At 34.0% G+C, this 24,820-nt stretch overlaps 2 protein-coding genes across 4 annotated transcripts; both read left to right on the top strand.

Moving 5' to 3' along the window:
* Positions 1–1,134: 1,134 nt before the first annotated feature.
* On the top strand, positions 1,135–3,504 carry LOC142531527 (uncharacterized). 3 transcript variants are annotated; one of them, XM_075637688.1, is made up of 6 exons: positions 1,135–1,508; positions 1,596–1,692; positions 1,794–1,893; positions 2,576–2,658; positions 3,037–3,219; positions 3,297–3,504. In XM_075637688.1, the coding sequence occupies exons 1-6, from the start codon at positions 1,328–1,330 to the stop codon at positions 3,343–3,345; spliced, it is 693 nt and encodes a 230-aa protein (XP_075493803.1). In that variant the 5' UTR covers positions 1,135–1,327; the 3' UTR covers positions 3,346–3,504. The 3 variants fall into 3 exon arrangements, with proteins under 3 accessions (XP_075493803.1, XP_075493801.1, XP_075493804.1); XM_075637686.1 differs by having other exon boundaries at positions 2,576–2,664; positions 3,297–3,463; XM_075637689.1 differs by having other exon boundaries at positions 1,135–1,496; positions 2,576–2,664; positions 3,297–3,446.
* An 8,873-nt stretch (positions 3,505–12,377) lies between these two features.
* Positions 12,378–13,477, top strand: LOC142530990 (uncharacterized). The gene is made up of 2 exons (XM_075636952.1): positions 12,378–12,524; positions 12,769–13,477. Exon 2 carries the CDS (start codon positions 12,782–12,784, stop codon positions 13,388–13,390), a length of 609 nt encoding a protein of 202 aa, XP_075493067.1. The 5' UTR covers positions 12,378–12,524; positions 12,769–12,781; the 3' UTR covers positions 13,391–13,477.
* The last annotated feature ends 11,343 nt before the right edge of the window (positions 13,478–24,820 follow it).

Raw genomic sequence — 24,820 nt, 5'->3', positions numbered from 1 at the left:
ACGGATCTCTTATTTGGGTCATCCATGAAAAGTATTATTTTTTATGCTAAGAGAATTACTTTTTATTGTGAATATCGGTAGAGTTGACCCGTCTCACAAGTCTCTTTCCACCAAATACCGGAATTGTAACTTTTTATTCCTGGCAGAAAAAACTGGTAGTCCCAAATTCACAGATAAAGATTCGTGAAACCGTCTCACAAGATACCTGCTCAAATAGAATTTGATTTTGAAATAAGAATTATGATACAATGATGAACCAAAACTGTAACAAGTGAACATACAAATTACTTTTAAAATAATCCATTGAAGCTTTTGTAGTTTATTAAGATTTCTAAATATGGCTAAAAGGTTTTGATACAATACTAATAAAAAATTGATCAAGAAGATTTTATTTTTGAATGAAGAAGGGAAAGACCATAAGTGTATATATAGGATTCAATGCAAACAATTCATCATTTTAATATTAAAATTAATGTTTATGTACATTATAAGCACAACTTCAAGCGACATGTACGTTTTGTTGAGTGATAATACAGATGATCGTTGAAAGCAAATCTGACCATCATATCTTTTTCAACTGTAAATACGCAGAATTTTCTAAAAGAAAGGATCCCGGTCATTTGTTTTAATACAAAAACTGAAATATTTTCAAACCTACATTTTTCAAGATCTTCTAACACGCTTAATCTTTCAATATCAGGCTAATCACTTAGCATACTCTAGCACATATTCTCTATTTTATTTTAATTTTGTATGTCAAAAATTTAAAAATTAAACCATGATGAATCCTTATCAGATCAATTTTTAACCGTGGGAAAATTCAATATTAATATTAATTGGGAATCTCGGATAGCACGATTTTTATGACCAAATTTTAATATATTGGTTTAATAGTGTCGAAAATAATCAGACGTAATTTTGAAATTGAAATATTAATTGAAGAGTAAATCTCCGAAACGGTCTCTCACATCTATTTCCGTCATATGTATCGACTCGATTTATACTTACCATCAAAAATAATAAAAAATTTTATGAATCTGATAAAATCATATATCGGTCTTATAAAATTAATATATAAGATTATCTAACAACTGTTTTTTTATTAATTTAGTTCTATAAAACCCAACGCAAGACTCGTGCGTAACAATATATAGGTTGACGAATCGGGTCAATGATGCTGACCCGCAAATATTCCTCCCCAAGAATATAACGGTCACCTTTTCAAAACACAAGACCCGACTTGCCAACTTCCATAAAGAAAACACTCCGCTGCTTCTTCTTCTTCGGCACAACACCGCCGATATTCTTTTTCGAGAAATTCAAGAAAATGGTGAAGATGTTCGGAAAAACCCCGAAAAATAATCCAACTTTCAGGGCTCTAATGCGATTATCTCGCGGCCAAAGGTTGATTTCTAGGACTAGGAGCTTTCCGTACCGAATGCTTCCGGAGCAGCAGCTCAAACTTTCTGTTCTCAAATTGGATGGTTCCTGTTTTAGTAATTGCTCCGGTCCTTACTGGTTTTTTGAATTTATGATTTCTTTTTGATACAAGTAGTCTCGGAATTCGGAATGATAAAAGATTTTTTTCGATATAGGCTTTCATGTGGGGAGAAATGCTACGGTCTCGAGGCTTAAAATGGCTGTGGAGGAGGAATTTAAGCTCTCCCTGAATGATGAAGGCAACAGTTTATGGTAGGGGCGAAAGGCCGGCCGAAAATTTTGTCATTTCTGTTTGTTAAAATATCTATCTAGAAAAAATGGTTATATGTGTTCTATCTGTCTTACCCGAACAGGCCACTTGTATGGAGCCATTTCTGTTTGTGCTATCAAAATCAAAAGCTAATCAATGACAGAGCTTGCATTCAAAGTTACGGGATCCGAGACGGCGATCAGGTTAGTAATTTTCATACATTGAAAGTCATTTGCTTGTTAATTTTGCCTCAAGTCTAGAAAATTTGTTTCAGCATCTTAAGCGAGGAAATTTCACTAGTTTTAGAATTATGATGGGTTAAGCATGCATGAATGAGACTAGTACTGTGATGGGTGATCTCCTGAGAAGTTCTCATGCGTCAAACTGCTAAAGTTGCATCGCTTGATCTGGTTGACTAAGTGAGCCCTAAAAGAGTGACACCAGATAGATCTTAACATGTAATATTATCTCTGCTGGGGACAAGGTCCACGATAGTGAAAGGGTAAGACTGATCTCTAAGGATATGAGCCAGTACCAGCAGATAGACGTACACCTTCCCCAACTCATGGGCTTAATAGCGCGATCCATTAGTACCTAAGTAGGTGCTCTCTGCCACAAATATAAGGAAATAAAGTTGCACCTTGGCTAACAGCTATAGCTTTTGGCCCAGTGATAAATGCTTGATCTTAACAATTGTGCTCCTGCAAACCTCGGTTTTGGGTTCTTGAAGGATTGAATTTATTGATTCAACAGAAAGGGTAATTTATGATGAATCAAAGTTCATCAGAAAAGGAGAAACACCGTTTATCTTATTTTATCTCAACTGTTATTGAGAGTTGATTTACTTGGAGCCTTTTGTGATTACCACTTTCTTGAATAATGCAGCTTCATTTTATCCAATATCTGAGGATGGACAATGCACCGGTCCAAGAACATTCCAAATATCAGATGATTGAATCCAAACAAAGGTCAATGTAAGAATTTCTTCACGTGCCACGCCTCATTGTCACATAGGTCGAATCCTACCTACACTATTCATGTAGGTAGGTACCCACCCTTTGCACCGAGCCAGGAGATAGCCAGTAGAATTTGAATTGATGGTTTGAGTTGGGAATTCATAATTGAGTATTTTCACATAAAATGAACAAAAATATTGTTTCGCCCGCTAAAATTTTGTTCTTGTTTCCCTCCCCAATACACGATCTTGTGTCAGTCGTACGTAAATCTTTAGTCCCAAGCTAGTTAGGGTCAGCTATTATGAGCTAAATTCTTGATGATCACCGGTCACTGAAGTCATGCTTAGTCTATTAGATTTTGGCATCAAAATGAAGGCATCTTTTGAACAGGATATTTGCTTGCGAGGCAAAAAGGGATGATCATGTTAGCGTCGAAGATCAGAACAGAGAGTTAAAATGCTTCCACTCCGAAGAAGAAGAAGAAGAAAACCTGGATTTTCCTGAAGCAAAATCTACGGTTGCTGGACGCTTGATGGAGCTAGTGTCGCGCTCAAAGTTCCCAGGTTTGAAAAGGTAAGCATCGGATCGAAGGATTTGTTCTTGAAGACTAATACTTGACTGTGTTGTAAATGGATTTAGATCATTAGCAGGACTTGCGAAGATAGAACTTGCAGCGTTAGGATCCTTCGTTCACAATGAGCGCTATGAAACGGGCAAGGATTTTCTTTCTAGGTGCTTGTGTAGTTCGATATTACTTTTAATTCAAAGTAAAATAATAGATATTTAAATTGTAAAAATAATAATATAATTATAAAAAATAAAAATAAGAAACTAGTTTTTCAAAAAATTTGAAAAACTTTCTTAAATATAATGTTCGTGGATTAATTGTGTTACCCTAAGGCAATGACATGGTTTTTATCGTGTTTACTGTATTAATATCGACCACCAACCTAAATACATATTTAATTCTTTAATTTTCGAGAAGTTATATATATTATTATTTTTTAACATGTGATAAATAAATATTTTTAAATCAAATTTAATAAAACTAATGAGAAATATTTTTTTTCAAAATTCAGTAATTTGTCTAAATCCTCATTCACAAATAATTTTGTGACATGGTACGTGTTTGACACATTTGAATGATAACAACAATTGCTTCATCAATACTTTATCCAAATAAATTGTGATTTTATCCACAAAAAATATCCATAATGTAAACAACAACTTATTATTTCTAAAGAAAAATGAAATATGTTATTATGAGTAAATTATATATAAACCATAAAAGTTATTTTTATTAACATTTACTATGTGTATTCCAAAACAATGCCAATAAGTTTTATAAGTTGTCCTCTAATAAGTTGTGTACTTCCTTTAGAATTGGTTTAATCATTTCCATTACGGGACATTTTATACTACCTTGTATTCGTAAACTTTGTAATATAGAAGAAAATTATCACATTAGCAAATGCGTAATAATTAAAATTTTGTGCAAATAAGATGAAAATATTTTTTACTTCTCGATCATGAAAGACAAATTTCAAACTAATTGTTCTCATTATTTTCATATGTAGGTAGTTCATAATGGCCAACAAATCTAAGTTTAAACGTCCATTGCAACTTGGAAGGATTCGACTTACAAATGGTGCTGAAGAGATGAGTTATTTTAGAACTCAGTCATGGAGTACATTTAGTAAGATAAATAGAATAAAATTGGTTTTCAATATAATATGCAACAGTGCATTATTTATAATTGAAAATTCAAATAAGACAGCCCAAGAGAAAAAAATTATACAAGGGTGCTTTTGACAAAATTATATCATGCATTAACTTTTTCAAATTATGAAAATCTTGAATTGCATGCATTGGGTGTCAAACATTTCTGATTAGTGAGGGCAATAGACATGTTTATTGGGGATAATTAATGTATATTTGAAACCCTTTTGAATGTATCTTTTTTAATTTTCTTGGACTATCTTATTTGAATTTTAAGAAGGCAGTCCAAGAGATACAATATACATATGATTTTAGAAAAAAACTACTATGCATTAATTCTTTTAAATTAAGATAATCTCGAAATAACATTCATTTGAGGTCAAACATTTATGATTACTAAATGATAATTTAATGTCAATTGGAAAACTTTCTTTAAGTTTTAACTTTTAATACTCTACTAATTTTTCAAAAATTAAATAAACTAATTAAATATTGTATTTTCTTTTTTAGTAAGTAATTTGGGCGGGAACTTTCCTATTTTGGCAAAATTTCTGCTTTCATATATATATTGTCATCATTTTTCAAATTGAGATAATCTCGAAATAACATCCATTTGAGGTCAAACATTTATGATTACTAAATGATAATTTAATGTCAATTGGAAAATCTTCTTCAAGTTTTAACTTTTAATACTCTACTAATTTTTCAAAAATTAAATAAACTAACTAAATATTGTATTTTCTTTTTTAGTAAGTAATTTGGGCAGAAACTTTACTATTTTGGCAAAAATTCTGCTTTCATATATATATATCTGAATTATTTTCCTAGTGTATCATTCTCTGCCTATGGTATCAGAGCCAGGGGGTATGTGTTTATAGAAGATAAAATCTGTAATAAAAATTTGAAGTCTAGAAATTTAAGTTCTCTTGAGTGTTTTTGCCTAAGATAGTCTGGGTAGTAAGTCCTTCAAGGCCGTTAACCCTAAGAATTGCTTAGGATTGTAGAGAGAAAATATATTTCAAGAATAAAATTTTTAATTATGGATTCAATTTTCTCTAGATCTACCTCTCTAAACTCTGCTGAAACATCTTTTTATGATAATAATAAAATAATTAATGCCGAAGAAATAATTATAGAAGATTTTTATAAATCTATTGATAATTGGGAAATTCCTAGAATAAATAAGGATTAGATTTACAAATACTCCAGATTCCAAATATTTAAATCTGATTTCACGATTAAAACAGAAGAAAGAGATATACAACTTACAAAGCCTTTTGAAACAATCAATTTATTATCTCAAAATTCCTTACAAAAACACAAAGATAAAAATTATAAATATATTCATATAGGATTAGTTCAAGTAGGAATAAAACCCTTAACTAAAGAAGGATTAAATACTTTCACCCTTACTATTTTAAGAGATGCCAGATTCACAAATTTCGAAGATTCATTATTAAGTTCCGTTGAATCCAGTCTGTGTACTGGACCAATCTCTTTTGATTGTTATCCTAACTTCTCAGTATCCCTAAATGATAAAAACATTTTAAAATCCTTAGTTTTACAAATAAAAACTCATAATTATAATATACTTAAAGGATCAATACCGGTTGCTGTTATTTTTAGAATTCACTACAAAGCTATGAATTCTGCCTTTGCCACAAAAGTAAAATATCATAGTAAGAAATGAGAAACCCTTTTATTACAAACAGATTTAGGAAAATCCAATACTGTAATTCCAAAACCAATTCAATGGAAAGATATAACACTACCCGAAGAATGGATCTTAGAAGATGCTATTAATCCAGAACCTATAGGACACATAGAGACAAACACCCAATTAAAAGAAATAACTCAATATGCAGATGGAAAAGTCAAACTCTCATTTAATCGAAAATCTGGTAGTAGCAATAGATATGATGATTCTTCTATTGCTGATACCATAAATTTAGGAAGAATATCACAAATCCCTTCAGTCATAAATATTTCTCCCTATAAAACACAACCTAGATATTCTACTTCAGATTTACTTAATTCAGTTTTAAGAAATGTAGATTATGCATCTGAAATTCCTAGACCAATCTATACAAAAATAAAAGAAGAAAGCTCTCAAAAACAATTTCATAATTCAGAATCATATCAAGAACCAACTAGTCCAACATTTTCTGCAATTACAGAAAACATTACAAATGAATTAAATGTTATAGAAAAAAATTTAAAATAAAAAAAAAATTTACATGATGATTTTTATGCCAAACATAATCTGAAAAAAAGAATATGGTTTTTCCAACACTTTATAAACTCTAGAAAAGTTATTCAAGAAGAATTTTATGAATTTATAAAAATAAATAAAATACATATTTTATTTTTCGACTGGTTTGAAATATATGCTTCTCAAAATTCATTAAAATACCCCTTTTCTAAAAGTATAAATCCTGTTACAATAAGAAATAAAACACAAGAATGGCAAACAATAACTGATAGAAGCTAGGACAATCCAATCCAATCATCCTACTTTACAAGGACAATCCAATCCAATCATCCTACTTTACAAGGAATTAAAATAAATATACAAAATCAACAAATAGAAGCTATTCCAATAAAAAATCCAGGAGAAAATGATAAGGTTAACATAAAAAATATTATAACACAAAATAATTTCACAAATGTTAATTTAAATACTATAGGAAAACAATTAGATAAATTAGAAAAATATTTACAAAAACAACCAATAATAAACCCTGAAAATATTGATACTAAACTTAAAAATCCCGTTTTTAAACCTTACCAAATATCTAAACCTAGTGTAAAAAATATTCAAGATAATAAGTCTGAATTTATAAAAAACATTCAAGATCAATTGAGTAGAATAATGGCAACAACCAGTGGTTCTAATGAAACAATGAATCAAACTGTTCCAGATTCACCTTCATATGTCCCTAGAATAAATACTTTAAGTCAAGATTCTGATATTAGTGAAACTTTAGAACAATTCCAAAATTCTACAAAAATCAATAAAATAAGTTGGGATCAATCCCTACAAATTATTCCTGCTCCTGATTTAGGAGTAGTTAAACCATTGACCCAACCAAATTTTAAGGCATCTTCAGTCTACAATTGGAATATAGATGGAATGACAGAATATAACATCCTGAATTTATTACAACAAATGACTATGGCTGCAAATGCTTATAAAACCCAAATCGGAACTCATGATAAAACTATTGCTGAACTCCTCATTGCAGGATTCTCTGGTCAAATAAAAGGTTGGTGGGATTACTATCTCACAAATCAACAACAAGAAGATATTTTAAACTCTATAAAAACAGATGAAGAAGGAATACCAATTCTAGATGAAAATGGTAATCCGCAACAAGATGTTGTTGCAACTTTAATATTAACAATTTCCTTACATTTTATTGGAGATCCTTAACATCTAAAAGATAAAAATGCAGAACTCCTATCAAATCTGAAATGTAAAAAATTAAGTAATTTTCAATGTTATAAGAATACTTTTTTAACTAGAATAATGCTTAGAGAAGATTCTAATCAACCATTTTGGAAAGAAAAATTACTTGCAGACTTACCAACTCTTCTAGGAGATAAGGTAAGAAATAAAATTAGAGAAAACAGTGGTAAACAAATTAAAGCCTATAATGAATATACTTATGGTTAATTAATTAGTCTAACCCAACAAGAAAGGCTAAAAATATGCCAAGATTTAAAGTTGCAAAAACACCTAAAATGGGAAATGAAAAGAACAAAACAAGAATTGGGAACTTTTTGTAATCAATTCGATATAAATACTAATAAACCATCCTTATCAAAATGCTCAGAAAATTGTCAAAAAATACATAAAAAACCCTATAAGAAAAACTTTAGAAGAAATCAAAAAGATAATTTTAACCCGAAAGAAGAATTTTACAAAAAACCAAAAAGAAAACCATTTAGAAAATTTAAAAATAACAGGCAAGAATTCAAAAAATCCTTCAAAAATATTGAATGTTATAGATGCCATAAGAAATGTCATACGGCAAATTATTGTAGATTAAATAAGAAATTAAATGAATTAGAATTAGAAGAAGAAATATTAAATAAAATTTCTAATCTCTTAATTGATTCTTCTGAAGGAAATTCAGAAACTGAAGACTCTAACAATACTGATGAATCATTAGTAGATGAACAAATCATAACTAGTAGTGAATCTGAAAAACAAATCAATATGTTCACCAAAGATCAATCACTTATTTTAGATATATTGAAAAATATTAATGACCCAACAATCCAAAAAGAATATTTAGAGAAAATTCTAAAATCTCTTAATGACAAAGAAGAAAATAAAAAATTCCCAAGTACTTCAAAAAATACTTACGACTTAACTGAAATATTAGAAAAAAGAAAAAAAAGATAAAGGGATCACAATCCAAGACTTACAAAAAGATATAAAAGAAATAAAATTAGAAATAAGAGAGTTAAAAGAAAAACAGATTCAAAATTCTGAAGCAATAAAACTAATCCTAAAAAATATAAATATTGAGAGTTCTTCAGAAACAGAAAATGATGAAACCCAAAATGTTGAAAATATTGAAAAAATTCCTGAAGATTTTCTTTTTGTTTTAAGAGAAATAACTTCTAGAAAATACATCTTAAAAATAAATCTAGTATTTTCAGAAAATTTCAAAATGAATACAATAGCCTTATTTGATACTGGTGCAGATTTAAACTGTATCAAATCAGGAATAATACCTACTGAATTCCAACAAAAAACACAAGAAAAACTTTCAGCTGCTAATAATTCAAGATTAAATGTAAACTCAAAAACAGACGCATCAATAATAAATAATGGTATTTACATAAAAACCACTTTTGTTTTAGTAAATGATATTCATCACACTGTAATATTAGGAACTCCTTTTATTAGTTTAATTACCCCATATAAAGTTAACAACGATTCTATTTCTTCTAAATTCAATCATAAAAAATTAAAATTTGAATTGTTAGAAAAACCTCGAACTAGAAACCTTAACTTAATAAAAGCTTGTTCAATCTATGAAAATAATATTAACACCATAATCCAAGGAAAGACTTTTCAATTAGAAAATCTTAAAAAAGATGTTTCTTTAAAAAGAATACAAAACCAAATAGAAACAAAAGAAATTCAAAATAAAATTCAAAAATTCCAAAAAATACTAGAAACAGAAGTCTGTTCAGAAATTCCTAATGCTTTTTGGAATAGAAAAAAACATATTGTTGATCTTCCCTGTGAAGAAGATTTCAATGACAGACAAATACCAACTAAAGCTAGACCAATCCAAATGAATTCTGAATTAGAAGAACATTGTAAAAAAGAAATTCAAGATTTAGAGAAAAAAAGGATTAATTTCAAAATCTAGATCCCCTTGGAGTTGTGCTGCCTTTTACGTTAATAAAAATTCAGAAATTGAAAGAGGAACACCCAGATTAGTAATTAATTACAAACCATTAAATATAGCGTTAAAATGGATCAGATATCCAATACCAAATAAAAAAGTCTTATTACAAAAACTCCATAATGCTTATATATTTTCCAAATTTGATATGAAATCTGGATTTTGGCAAATAAGAATTTCTCAAAAAGACAAATATAAAACTGCTTTTACAGTTCCCTTTGGACAATATGAATGGAATGTAATGCCCTCGGACTTAAAAATGCTCCTTTTGAATTCCAAAGAATTATGAATGAAATCTATAATGATTATTCAAAATTTTGCATTGTTTACATTGATGATGTATTAATATTCTCTAATAATGTTGATGATCATTTTAAACATCTAAAAACATTTCTTTATATCACAAAACAAAATGGTCTAGTTGTATCAAAATCAAAAATAAGCTGTTTTCAGACTAGAATAAGATTTTTAGGTCATTACATATCTCGTGGTACCATAACTCCCATTGAGAGATCTTTAGAATTTACAAATAAATTTCCAGACAAAATACTTGATAAAACCCAATTACAAAGATTCTTAGGAAGCCTAAATTATGTTCTAGATTTTTGTCCAAATATCAATAAAATAGCAAAACCCTTACATGATAGACTCAGAAAAAACCCAAAACCATGGACAGAAAAACATACAGAAATTGTAAAAAATATCAAAAAACAAGTGTTAGAAATTCCATGTCTTCACATCGCAGATCCCAACCTACAAAAAATCGTAGAAACAGATGCATCAGATTTAGGATATGGAGGTATATTAAAACAAAAACAAGAAAATAAAGAAAACATAGTACAGTACACTTCTGCCCATTTGAATGATACCCAGAAAAATTATTCAGCTATAAAGAAAGAAATTTTGAGTATTGTTTTATGCGTTCAAAAATTCCAGAGTGATCTTTTAAACCAAAATTTTTTATTAAGAATAGATTGTAAAACTGCAAAAGAAATTTTACAAAAGGATGTCCAAAATCTTGTCTCAAAACAAATTTTTGCAAGATGACAAGCTATTCTTAGCATATTTGATTTTGAAATCGAATTCATAAAAGGAGATACAAATTCTTTACCTGATTTCCTCACAAGAGAATTTCTTCAAAACAGAAATGCCACCCAAAAAGGATAAAAAGCCTGTTCAAACCCCTACCGAACCAGCACAAATCAAAACCTGGTATGACATCGTTACAAAGGAAGAAGAAGAGGATCTTAAAGATACTGCACAATCAAAACCACAGGTAAGTGATGATTTGGAAAAAAGACTCAAATTCCTTGAATCCTTTCTCCAAAGACCTGAAATGAGAAATGCCCTTGAAAAATCCTAGACAAGTGAAAGCTCTGACAAGAAACCTTCTAAAGAAATTCTTACCAAAGATTCCTTTCAAACTGTTTCGTTTTCAGATAATTCCTCAAAAACCTATCACACTACAAATTCTCAGCTTGTTCTCACACAACCACCATTAAACGCTCCTTCTGATTACTTTGTGAAAAATAATTGGCAAAATATAATACATGTTGAATTAGGATTCCATGAAAAAGATCCCTTCGAAACACTTCAAAAATACTTTGGAAAAGGTCGATATTATAAACATTGGAACGAAAATAAGACCCCTTATTTCTATCAAGCAATTCTGGAAACTACTGACTCAGCATTGTTTAAAAATTTCTTCTTGGACCAAAGCCATAATGATCCCGCTTATTCCACCTGTAAAATCCTAAAAGTCATTGCTCCAATTGACTGGGGCTATAATCTTTCAAAACCCATATTATTTCCAGAAAAATATAAAGAAGCATCATTTTTCGAAATACCTTTTGACTATTGGGACTATCAACAGGCCTGGTACAATTCTTTCTTAATTCAAAACCAGAAACACGAGCATACATGGTTATTCTATTTTGATACCAAAATTTGTAACCCCAAAAAATTCCCAGCCAGGTGGTACACATGGTGGGAATATTTTGGATCCACTTATGAGATACTCAAACACCCTGTCCAACATTCCTTTAATCTTTTTAGAGCCCAATATGCCCCGACAGCAGAAGAAAAACGATTCCATCCTCTTGCCCTTTTCTGTATGAAATTCTATCTTCCTTGGGTCCTTTCGTGGATTTCCTTTAATAAGGAACCATCGTTGTTAATAAGGAACCGTCGTTGTTATTTTCTATATATATATATATATATATATATATATGTATATGTATTGTCATCATTTTTCAGACAATTCTCTATTGTGATATTATATTTTTCAACTGTTACACTATATTTTAAATTTTGGAATATTTTATATATATCATTAAAATAATTAAAGCATTGCTTGATACAAAAAAATAAAATATGAATTAATTATATATTCTTGTTTCATCTTACTTTTGACTACAAATTAACAAAAAATAATATTATAAATTATTGCGTAGTAATCCATTTATCTTACAAATATTTTATCACAGTCCCAGCCAAATGATATTCCGGGTACCAACCCGTTAAACCCAATTACCCAGGCCCATTCCCCTCGCAAGCCCGCCTATCATAAGATCTAATTCTTGATTCTTGATTAATTTATCCACGCACGCCATTTACCCTTCTGTCTTTTCAGTCTCTCCGACCGCCGCGTCTCTCTCCTTCTCCGGCCACCGCCTCCTTCGTGCACTGAGTATTTGTCTCCAATCACTTCTGCTTTCGATCTCAAGCCCTGTAATATGTTTCTTTCCAATTTTTTTGTTTTATTGCTTGAGTTTTTTGTTTCCAGTTACTTTTTTTTGGTGATTTAATAAATTGATATTTCTTCTTTGATCATTACCTTGCATTTGTTTTGCTTACATTAGTTAGTGAAATGGGTAAATGAAAATCATTGATGGTTTTGAATTTGGAATTCAAAAAAAAATTTAACAATTTTTCGAGCTCTTGACAATTCTACCTCGACTTTGCACCGTTGAAGCAAATCCAAGGAAATGAAAAGAAAAAGAAGAAGAAATGAAATTTGCGAATTAAGAACTGTGGTGAAGTTCATGTGTATGCTGGGTTTCTGCTTGTTCATCGTCGTACAAATTTTGTCTCAACTTCAACTACCTAAACTCACTACTTCAGAAGATACCATTGCTTCACCCGAATTCAGATCCTCGAAGCTCGATAACCCAAAAATTAGTGAATTCGGTGAAACAGTGATTAACATGTTACCTGAGGATTTGGCTTTCACTCTGTTTCTGCCTTCGGAGAGGGCATTTGAGCGTGATTTGAGATTGATTCGAAACCACAGCTTGATCGGAGAAAAGGCGAACGAATCATTCGCAATACTGACACGAGTGTTGGGGTTCTCAGCTCTACCAAGATGGATTCATGCGGCGGATTTAGAGGTGGGGAAGGAGGTGATTTACCATTCAATATCGGGATTTAGCTTGTATATTACGAAGGATTCGAATGGAACTGTGATTGTCAATGGAGTGGCATCAGAGCAGCTGGATTTGAAAATGCGCAAAACTGGGAAGACGTTAGTCCATATCATGGATGGAGTTGTCATGGATTCGGAGTTTGAAGAATCCATGCAGCCTGAGATTGAATAAGAGAGATTCACTTTTACAATGTGTTTGCATAATTTTATCGAAATTACATGTTTTTCTATGTCTCGGTCCGTCACTAATTTTAGCGACGATTTTTTTCACTGAGAATATATATGTCTTTTACTTATTAATGACAAATTAAAAAATTATGTCATTAAGAAGACTGATCTACTCTATATATAGCACTCAACACACATTCTTCGCATTTTTACACCCACGAATTCTCCTATTTTTTCTCCCAAACCTTAGCCGGTCGCTGTCAGCCTTTCTGTCGTCGCCGCCGCTGAGAGTTATACTAAATGAATGTAATATGATTTTTTTCTCGATTTGTATTGTGTATGAAAAAATTAATTGAATTTACACGCTCTGGTTATGAATTTGTATTTTGTGTTGTATTTGTATCATTGCACACACACGGATTTTATAGATTAGGTTGATCCGGTGGGTGGTGATTGTCACGCCCCACGGATGGGGTTGGTCGTCACCGGCGTTACTCTCAAATTTACATTCGAAACAACAAGCCTCAGAATTACAAAATTCAAAAACCAGTCTTTTTATTCATAATGCTGAATATTTCATTGTCTGATACAAACTCAAATAACTAATGTTATACAGCGGAAATGTAAAAATCAGACATAACAATGTCTTAACAGATGCAGCGGAAAAAAACATAAATTAGAACTGAGTAACAACAGTCTTCTTCACCAGCCTCAGAACTGATTCTGCTCTTCTTCTTCTAACATTTCTTCCTTATTCTTATCTGAGATGGGTTTGATGGGTGAGTGATAAAATCGTCACTCAATAAGCGGGGGCGGGAATAACTCCCAGTTTTCAAAACCATTTTCTACAGAAACAGTAATACAAATAATATACAGAAACTCTTACTTTCAGAACATGAATCGGTATTCAGGAATAACAGGTTTCAGAACAGAAATTGGAACTTAAAATTTATCAAGCAAGCACTGAGCACGTTTGTGAATTTCATTGCTAGACTGATATCAGTCCCCTATTATTCTCTCCTCTAAGGGGTGAGGCCAGTAATCAGTAATCAAAATTCAGTAATCAGGAATGTTTCAGAATATATATGCAACGCTCCGAAAATTTAAAAGTTCACGCGAACCTCATGCACGAGTTATTAAATTCTTTTTGTATCTTAATTAAATGTTTTAATTGCATTAATTAATTATGTTGTGCATATTGACATGTTTAAAATATATTTTTCTACATGGTTGCATTAAAATGTATTTTTTAAAGGATATTCGAGTTGCAATCGAGGAACGGAGATCGAGGGCTGAAAAATAGAAAATATTTTTATTAAATCATTGTTTTTAATTATTTTAAAATATGGGTGATGCTTTTTATATTTTTGAAAATAAGAAGTTTTGAGGTGAATTTATACGCCGGGACGTAATTTTTATCGGTGTTGGATTTTCAACAAAAATACGAACTTTTTGACAACCCGGCTAATAAATTCACAAACTTATTTTCAAACTTATTTTTACCAAAACCATTTTAATATTTTAATTAAATCCTAATTGAGACTAATGGGCCTAAATGGTTAGCTTATTAGACCTAAGCCTTATTTAGTGGTTTAATTAGTATATAATATATGTTAAATCACCCAAACCCTACACAAAATTTCCCACGCCACTTTCACAATTCTCTCACCTTATCCACGGCACAAACTCATCACAATTTGGTAGAAGAAATTTCGAAGCTCAAAGGAAAGTTCAAAGCCAAGGTCTTGCTCCGTTCTTTGCCAATCGTCAACGAATAATCGTGCGTTTAAAACGCAAAGGCACGCCATATTCTCCTTTTGCTCATCATCACACCATAGTAATTGTTTATGAATAATTTTTAAGGAAAAACATAGCACACAAGTTGAATTTTCATAACTACATGCCTAGGTGTTTTAAACTTGTGTTTTTTATTCCAAAAATCATGTTTTGTGTGTTGAAAAAGGGCTGCCATGATTAGGACTTGATCAAGCATGAATTTACTCAAGTTTTAAGGTCACAAAACTGAACCAAAAACAATACACACACTGGAAATCACGAAACAAAAATCTGGAGAAACATGTTGCTGTCATGGGAAAAAAGGGGTTTTGTCTTGGTCCATGATGGCTCGGCTGGGCGTTGGCTGGTTCCAGGGGCTAGCCAAGGTCATGGGGGAGTCAAGGGAAGAGTCCTATCCATTCTAGTACTCGAGCTAAGGGGCTTGGGAGGAGTCCTTGCCAACAAGGACTCCTACCCGAGAGCTGCTGAGGAAGGGCGCAGCTTTAGTGCTGGTGCAGGAGTTGGGGGCTCGGCCTGGGGGTCAAGGGCTGGGCTAGGGTGCGTCCTTATGGTCCTAGGTGAGTGCAAAAGGGTCTGGGAAAGGGCTGATGTGGCCTGGTTGGTTGCTGGTCGAGTAGGAACATGATGAAGCATGGATAAGCATGTACGCGCGAGGATGCTGCCACTGGTTCAGTGGTTTACTGCTCACGTCCAGAGGCTTGGGTTGGTCTGAGTATGGTCTGGGCGTGGTCCAGGGAAGGTTAGGGTCATGGGTGGTCGGTGGTTAAGGGCTGGTAGAGTCCTAGGCGGCTAGGAGTCCCAATGCAACAAGGACACTACAAACACACACACGTGCAGAATTTTAGGTCGACTTATTGGAAGTTTTGAGCGGGCCAGGGCTGGTTTTCCGGGTTGGGATTGGTCAGTAGGGTCCCTAGATGGGTTGGCTAGGTTTTGGCTCGAGGTGGCTCGAGTAAGTTAGGAGATGGCTCGGTGTGTTCGATAAGGTGTCTATTTCGAAAATTAAAAGGCTAAAATTGAATTCATGGGTCCACGGGTGTGGCTCATGACTTTCTATGTTTAAAATTTGGGATCAAAATATTGAGTTTTGGATTTATTCGGGATTTAATCGCCTCACGGAACGTTAATTAATGAATTATTTGAAACGCCTAGTTTAAATTTTATAAAATTATGAAAAAATTATATTTAAGCTTAAATGATTATTATAAGTCTAAGTTTTTAATTTGAAAATTTTATATTAATGTTTGGTTTAATTCGGGATTAAAACGCAGTAATATGTTTTATTTAAAGAATTAATTAAAAGTCCTCGATTTAAGCTAAATAAAATTATGGAAAAATTAATGTAAGCTTAAATAATTATTTGGGACACGTTAGAGTCAATGGAATTAAGAAAAAGTCAAATACGTGAAATTTTACGTTTAGGGGTAAAACGGTCATTTTACACCTAGAAATTAGTAAACGTCATGGCAGTGTCCTGAATGCTGTTTTATATGGTAATATGATTATTTCACATGTTTATGAATTTTTATGACATTGATTTTAAATGGTTATGATTTATTATGCCAAATTGACATTTTAAATGTTTACGATTTATTATATCAAAATGTTATTTTAAAAGGTTATGATTTAATATGTTAAAATGTTTATTTTAAATGTTTATGATTTAAATGCAGATTTGACATGTTTATAATGTTGAAATGTTTATTTAAAAGATTTATGGATTTTATATGTTAAAAAGTTTCTTTTAAAATGTTTATGGATTTTTATGAGGAAACGATAACGTTAAAAGAAATGTTGCATGCTTGTTTTAAAAGGAAACAATATTAAATGAGTGATTTTATAAAGTAATGAGAATGGAAAACGTTGAATGAAAATTCAGTAATTGTGACTATTGAGGTTATGAGGTTTGAGGTAAGAATGAGAATATCGTGAGAGGAGAAGGCCCCAGAGGGAGCCTATTTATGGGAAAAGGCCCTAGAGGGAGCCCTGGCGATCGTATTTCCATTCGATAAGGATAGGCCAGGGCCCAGTTGACCGGTGAGAGTGTTGCTGGTGTCCCTCGCCGCCTAGTACTGCGGTTTCATGTGATGGATCCATCGACTTTTTGAGGTTTGAGGAAAGTCACAATAAACGATCTGAATTCAATAAAATAAAAGAAAATGTTTATGATCATGATGAAAGGATACATGTTATGAAATAATGAAAAGGAAAATGTTGAGGTTTATGCTATGCATGTTCATATGAATATGTTCAGGATAATATGAAAAGGTTTAAGAAAGAGTTTATGAAAATGTCTATGTTTAAAGTTGATGCATCATTATGAAAATGTTTTTGTTTAAAGTTCATGCATCATGAAAATGTTTACGAAAATATTATTGTATAAAGTTTATGCATCTTCATGAAAACGATATTTTAAGTACGAGTATTTTTCACTGTTGTAAGTGATCTGTATATATATTACTTGTTATCAAGGATATGGTGTGTTGAGTCTTTAGACTCACTAGGTGTGATGGATGCAAGTGAGTTTGATGGAGGTCTTGATGGTGTACTTTGCTGGTCTGAAGGTGCACATAACCCGAGGACCGACGCTAATTTTTCGCACTAGTTATGATTTACGATTTTAAGTTATGTTAAAGATATTTTATGACTTTTATTTAATTATGAGTGATTTTTGAGAGGTTATAGTATGAGCTATACTTTTCAAATAATATTTTTGGGTTGATAAAATAGTTGGTTGATTTATTTTAAAATGATGTTAAAAATATTTTATGGTTCGACCGAATGCTATGTGAGGTTTGAAAAAAGAAAAAAAAATTAGCACGTTTAAGAAAACGAATAAGCAGACATTTCAATATATTTCTACCATTAGTTCACTAGGTTTCAGTGCTTCAAAAATCAGATATTAGAAATCAAAAATACATATACTTTACTTCAAGACAGAAATTATCAAACTGGTTTCAAGATATTTATACATAAGTCAACTTACTGTAATTTACTAGAAAGTTTCGGTTGAAGTCTGGAATCTGCTTATTCTCGCTATTGGATTTTTCTGCTCGAAAAAGGCACTCTCTTAGCTTATTCCATGTTAAATGTTTCAGTTACAAGTCATAAGCCGAATCAGTAACTGTCTGCTGGAATCTCGCGCTACTGAACTCTTCTGCTACTGAAATTTTTGCATTGATGCTGAATATTGCTAGCTTCTGCAAAATGTTAGCTACTGCTGGAAGTTCGGGTTCTCACAGTGATGATCAGCATACTTATGACGGTGGAAAATATTAAGTAAGATTCTCTTTTCAATTTTAACATTGTAGATCTTTGTTATTGTTTTGAAATATTTATATATTTTCTTGTGAAAACGTTGTAGGTTTCTACAGGATAAATCATATGAGCATGTTCAATGGTTAGAATGGTTAGGAGATATTGGTGAGACGATGTCGATAACTTATCTCTTAATGATGTCAACGTCATAACTTCATCTCATAGTTCATCCAAGATGAAATGATGTCGTAGAGATAATGTTAAAATATTAATTTTTTATATATTAAAAAATAAGTAATTAAAAACAAATTAAAATTTCACATAATTTAAAATATAAAAACTTACAAAAAAATACACAAAATAAGTACTTTTTTAAAAAAATAACAAATTACAAATAATTAAAGCAAATTATATTCGAACTTAATAAATTATTGTCCAAATCTTTCACGAAGAATTGCTTGTTGCATCTTCGTAAAATACATATGTTGCATATCATTCATGTTTGGATCGTTAATATATTTATTCATGATCTGATTTTTATGCTCAATCTCCCTTATTTCACATTTTTTACTCCTCATTGTTTGTTTTCTCTCCTTCATTTCTTGTCTCATATTTTCTATTTCGTTCTTCGTTGTCATTCTTTCCTCAACTTTTGCATAATGGTGTCTTGTTTTAGTCATCTTCGCATCCTCAATATCATAATATTTTGTCATATCATCTTGCATTTTTGTTTTTGAGTAAGCTCCTTTCATGCTGGCTTTGAATGCCTTTCTTTCCATTGGTCTAATAGTTTTAATCGCATCATGCATGCCATCTTTTTCATTGACGGTGGGTGTATCAGTTGGTGTGAAGAAAAGATATGGAGATGATTCGCCACTAATATTCTTCAGCTTTTTGGCCACATTTTTTGGAACTCTTTCGAATTTTTCAAACGATCATGTCCTCCATTATGGTTGATCCCTCGAAACTGACAAAACTTTCTCGTCGTACCATGAGCTTCCGGAATCTTGTTCGAACATTGTTTGAGCTTGAACATGATGTAAAATTTGCAAAGGACACAGAGGAGGACAAAATAATATATTGGAAGATAAAGTCTTTTTCTTGTCATCTTTATTCATTGAGTAAACTTGCTTAAATAGGTAAATATTACAACGTGCATCACCAAAAAAATAGCAACAGATTATCACTAACTAAAAATATGTGAACGTGCAAACTTACTCCTAAAAATTAGGACTAAGCTACTCTATTATTATTAAAATGAAACAGACCAGCTAAATGCACGAAAGTGCTTGTAGAACAAGTCCAAGGAAGACCCACTATTATTGACCAAGTCATCCAACAGAACATACTAAAAAAATGTATTTAGGAATTTGTTAAATTTTAGTTAAAATAAAATATTGTGTTGAAATATTAAGATCACTTTCATCTCAAATTACGATCTACTTTGGTTGAGGGTTTCTAGTTCGCTTAGTTTGTTTTAGAAACTCTTTTTGAAACATTCGACATGTTTGCGATCGTTGTCCCTTGTGTGAATATTTCATCCCCGTGAAAACTCGTAGTTATATTCTTTTTCAACCAATCCCCGGAAATTATAGTTGCTTCTGTCATTGTCAAGTGTCGGATTGGTGAAAGCGTTGCATCATGCCTTAGCAAGATTTCGTCTTCGTCCTTCCTCCAATGTCTCCTAGTGATGAATTCACTCTCATCAATCACAGTAACGACTTTCTTCCCTTTTTTAAATTTAGAAGATGTTTTTTAAAAAATGAAAAGAGATACTTCATTTGGATTTTGGGAGAATTGAGCTTCATTGAACATATGGTGTGACGTCCTAAAACTTGATTCAGGAATGACGTCTAAAGTTTCATTAAAAGTATGAAATGCAGATTTTTTTTTTTTTACAAAAATTCCAGGTCATCGCGTAAGTTAAGGTGTAGGCACGCCTCTGTGCATATCCTTTCCTTCAAAAAAAATTTCAGCCATGCACTATGCACAAGATATGGACGGGCACGCCACTATGAGGCTTTCTTTCAAAAAATTTAGCCTTCCACTAAGCAAAAGGTATTGGCACGCCATTGGGTGGCCCTTTTCTTTCAAAAATATCAGTCTTGCACTAAGCACAAGGTGTGGACATGTTGCCTTATACTCTCTTTAAACTTATATATGGTCAGACACATCGTGCTATTAAAACAAAATGTATCAATCATTAACTATGTTATGCAACTGTCGTGAACTACGTAAGACGAAAATCTAACATCAACATGGCGACAATGACAATCTTTAAGATAATGGTTCAATATTAAAATTTCATCAACTAGATTAAATAAATAAGAAACTAAAAGTTATTGCGAAAATCGTCAAGGCTGGGATAAGCGTTAATTCCTCCTCAGTCCCAACCCGCCATTCCTCGCCAGCTAGCTCCTCCTCGGTCTTCATCACCTGCATCAATTAAATCTATGCATTAAACAGACGTCATATCTCATCATATAAAAATAAATTTTTTCTCTAAACAAAAACAATTAACATTTTCCTCAAATCTTCAAATTCTTCAGCAAAATATGGCTCATTACTTTTTTTGCAAGGTCATTAATATTCTGGCTCAACTTCCCTGAATGGATCATCACATTTTTCCGTCAAAGTCGTAAATCTTCTGGTTCAACTCCCCAAAATAGATTTTCATATTTTCTGGTTTAATTCTCCGGAATGAATCTAATTTCTAGCTTAACTCTACAAAAATGGATTTTTATAATTCCTGGCTAATTCTCCAGAATGAATCAACTTTGGTGAGGCACCCTGATCCGAAACCGACATCCACGTGCTCATAAACACTTTCAGTCATTACCTTGTCACGTCATCAAAATCTTTAAAAATTTCCATTTGCAACTCAAGCACACGGTACATCTCCCTTGATACCCCTGTAAAGGTCCGGGTTAATGGTGACCCATTTCCGGGTTAATGATGACCCGGGTTATCGGTTGAATAGCCCGGATCAGAAGCCAACTGCCCGGGTACTTTTTCTCCACCCGGTTTCTCATATAGGTACCCAGGTAACCAACTACCCAGGCCACCTCGAGAATTGCACCACACTCGAGTGTGATCGATACAGGCAGTCTAATCCGTCAGAACCACTTGAGTTTGGAGTGTCCGAGAAGTCATCAGAAGCTAGTATGATAAACCGACTTAGTAGGTGGTGTGATAATCGAGGTAACTACCCATTCTTCCACTATAAATAGCAGTTATTAAAGTCATTTAATGATTCTGAGATTTTTGAACTAAAATCACTTACATATTTCCCCTCAAATATTGCTTGTGTTCATCTAAAAATCTGCTGACTTAAGCATCGGAGTGGCCACGTCGGACATCCCTCCGGTGCCCATTCACGAGTTACTTTCTTGTTTGCGGGTGTTGATCCAAGCCATTATCTTCACTCAAATTCCCAAACATTATAAATTATTGATTTGGTCCGTTGGAGCCCCGTACCCGGCTCACCCATTTTAACGAGATCACATCATTGGCGCCGTCTGTGGGAAATCACTGAGTTCGAGACGTTGATATGGCTCGTACGAGAAGAACCAACCAGGGTAATTCTCACGCCCAGGGTGATGGGGGACAAACTTCAAGACAAGCTGATGTTAATAACATTGGAACAAACCTCATTACCCTGACCCCTGAAGAGTTAAAGAAAATGATGGCCGATGCCGTTGTGCTAGCTATGGCCAGGAAGGAGGTCTCTCACCCTGTCACATCACCCGGTGATAAAAAGGGACGTGATCAGGGATTTGAGCAGGAGCCGGAGCAGGGGCAGGGAAGGAGGGATAACGAGATGGTAGGAGAAGACGAGGGATCCAGCGCTGGGTCCAAATCTCCTACCGTGGCAGAGGAATTGTTGGAATTAAGGCAGAAGATGAAGGTCTTGGAAGGACAGTTGGAAAGACGGAGCGTTGCCCGGGCAGTCCCGAGAGGATGCCCGTTTTCTGATATCATCGTCCGGGAGCCTCTTCCTGGGAATTTCAAATCTGCGAAGGTGAAAGACTATGATGGCAATGCAGACCCGGAGGAACACCTGGCCAGGTTTGAAAATATGGCCATGTTGCACTGTTACACTGATAGAATCAAGTGCAAGGTGTTCCTAACAACACTGGTGGATTCAGCTCAGAGGTGGTTCGAAGGCTTGACTTCCCAAAGTATCAGTTCCTTTGGAGATTTCCAGAAGGTGTTTTTACACGTAAAAAGTACAAAAAGACTGCTTTTAGTCTTTTTGAAGTTAAGCAGAACCCAGAAGAGAGTTTAAGGGCCTATATCAGAAGATTCAACAGAGTGGCCCTAGACGTCCCTACTTGCGTCACTGAAACAAAGACTACTGCATTCACCCAGGGTTTGAGAGAGGGTGAGTTCTTCAAGTCACTGACTAAGAAGGTGCCGGGAGATTTCGAGGATCTATTGTCGCGAGCAGAAAAATATATCAATATGGAGGAGGCCCAGAAACAGAAGAGGGAGGCTGTGAGAAAGGAAAAAGGAGACCGGATGTCTAAGCCCAAGGAGAGGGGACAGAAAAGAGGCAATACAGGGCACTTTTCTCACCACGTGCCTCTGAAAATTGCTCGGGAGAGGGAAGTGCAGGAGTGCAGCAGAGATTTGGCCCCGGATCATCAGTTATCCCGGCCAGAAAAGAGTGGATTTTGCTCTTTTCACAAAGTATGCCACCATAACACTGAAAACTGCAAGGCACTAAAGGGGAATTATGTCTCACCCACCATCCCGGGACCTAGTAACAATAGCCAGAGGCCGAGAGTGCCACCTTGGACATCTCGGCCACCAGGATCCAGCGCCCGAGGAGGAAGTGTGAGGAATATCCCGAGGATTGAGCCCAGTAGAAGAAGGGAGTCTGAGCCCGAGAGAAAAAAGAATTCGCCCCCTGCCACAGGAATGATCAAAATGATATTATGAGGCTCTATTGATGGAGACTCTAACCGGGCAAGGAAGGGGAGAAGCAGGAGGGAATGTTTGGAGGTAGAGGTAGCAAGAAGAAATGAGGCGATCATTAGTTTTGGCCCGGAAGATTTGAGAGGGGTGAATCTGCCCCACAACGACGCCCTGGTGATCCAAGCCCGAGTGGCGAATTATGATATTCTACGGGTCTTTGTGGACTCAGGCAGCTCTGTAAATGTAATTTTTAAAGATGCCTTTGTACAAATGGATTTGCAAGGCTACTACCTAGAGGCTGTGGAGACTGCCCTCTTTGGTTTTGCTGGCCATATGGTTTACCCGGAAGGGGAGATCATGTTGCCATTAACCTTGGGTTCTCAGGATCTTAAGAGGACGGTGATGACTTCATTCACCATATTGGATTCCCCGTCATCATATAATATCATTTTGGGGAGACCGGCTATGAACGAATTGAGAGCCGTAGCATCCACATACCACCAAAAGATAAAATTTTCAGTAGGAGCTCGGGTGGGAGAAGTCCGAGAAGATCAACCATCCTCTCGAAAATGCTATGTGGAGGCAGTCCGGGCTGATCAGAGTAGAACAAGGAAGGAAGGGAAGAAGGCAAGGGTGGACGGGGAAAGAACTATGGGAAGAGAAGAGGTGCATTTTGTGGCAGAAGAAGAAAAAGAAGTAATAGAAATCGGACCAGGCCAGCAAATCCGGGTGGCCCGAGATCTCAGTATATCCACTCGGGTAAGTCTGATTGATTGTTTAAAAACTAATATTTGTGTGTTTGCTTGGTCCCAACAGGAGTTGACAGGGATTTCTCCCTTGATAGCAGAACATCAATTGAACATCCTCCCGGGATCTCACCCAGTAAAACAAAAAAAGAGGCACTTTGGCCCTGAAAAGGACAAAGTGATTGATGCGCAAATTAAGGAGCTTCTGAAAGCTGACCACATTCGGGAAATTCAATTCCCCACATGGCTTTCGAATGTGGTCTTGGTACCCAAATCTACCGGGAGGTGGCGCATGTGTGTAGACTTCCGCGATCTCAACAAGGCGTGCCCCAAAGATCATTATCCTCTGCCCAGGATTGATCAGCTGGTGGATTCCACCTCGGGCTATGAATTGCTAAGTTTCATGGACGCATACCAGGGGTACCATCAAATCCCCCTGGCTAAAAAAGATCAAGACAAAGCCAGCTTCATCACCTCGGGAGGTATATTTTGTTATATTGTAATGCCTTTCGGGTTGAAGAATGCAGGGCTACTTACCAGCGTCTGATGGATAAAGTCTTTGAGAAGCAGCTGGGACGGAATGTGGAAGTCTATGTGGATGATATTCTATCCAAATCTCGGGAGGGTGCCAGCTTTATTAGTGATCTAGAAGAAACTTTTGCGACTCTCATGCATTATGGAATCAAGCTTAATCCTGCCAAGTGTATTTTTTG

The sequence above is a fragment of the Primulina tabacum genome, chromosome 17 (assembly GCF_025594145.1).
Source record: "Primulina tabacum isolate GXHZ01 chromosome 17, ASM2559414v2, whole genome shotgun sequence".
Taxonomy (NCBI): domain Eukaryota; kingdom Viridiplantae; phylum Streptophyta; class Magnoliopsida; order Lamiales; family Gesneriaceae; genus Primulina; species Primulina tabacum.
Note: the sequence above shows the minus strand (reverse complement) of the source record. Positions and strands in the feature narration are given on the sequence as shown.

Bases quoted from the DNA above. Each gene is read 5' to 3' on its own strand.
- LOC142530990 (XM_075636952.1), top strand. From the start codon at position 12,782: ATGAAAAGAAAAAGAAGAAGAAATGAAATTTGCGAATTAAGAACTGTG.
- LOC142531527 (XM_075637686.1), top strand. From the start codon at position 1,328: ATGGTGAAGATGTTCGGAAAAACCCCGAAAAATAATCCAACTTTCAGG. The intron at 1,509-1,595 runs GTCCTTACTGGT...TTTTCGATATAG, and splicing joins CTGTTTTAGTAATTGCTCCG to GCTTTCATGTGGGGAGAAAT. The intron at 3,220-3,296 runs GTAAGCATCGGA...GATCATTAGCAG, and splicing joins AAGTTCCCAGGTTTGAAAAG to GACTTGCGAAGATAGAACTT.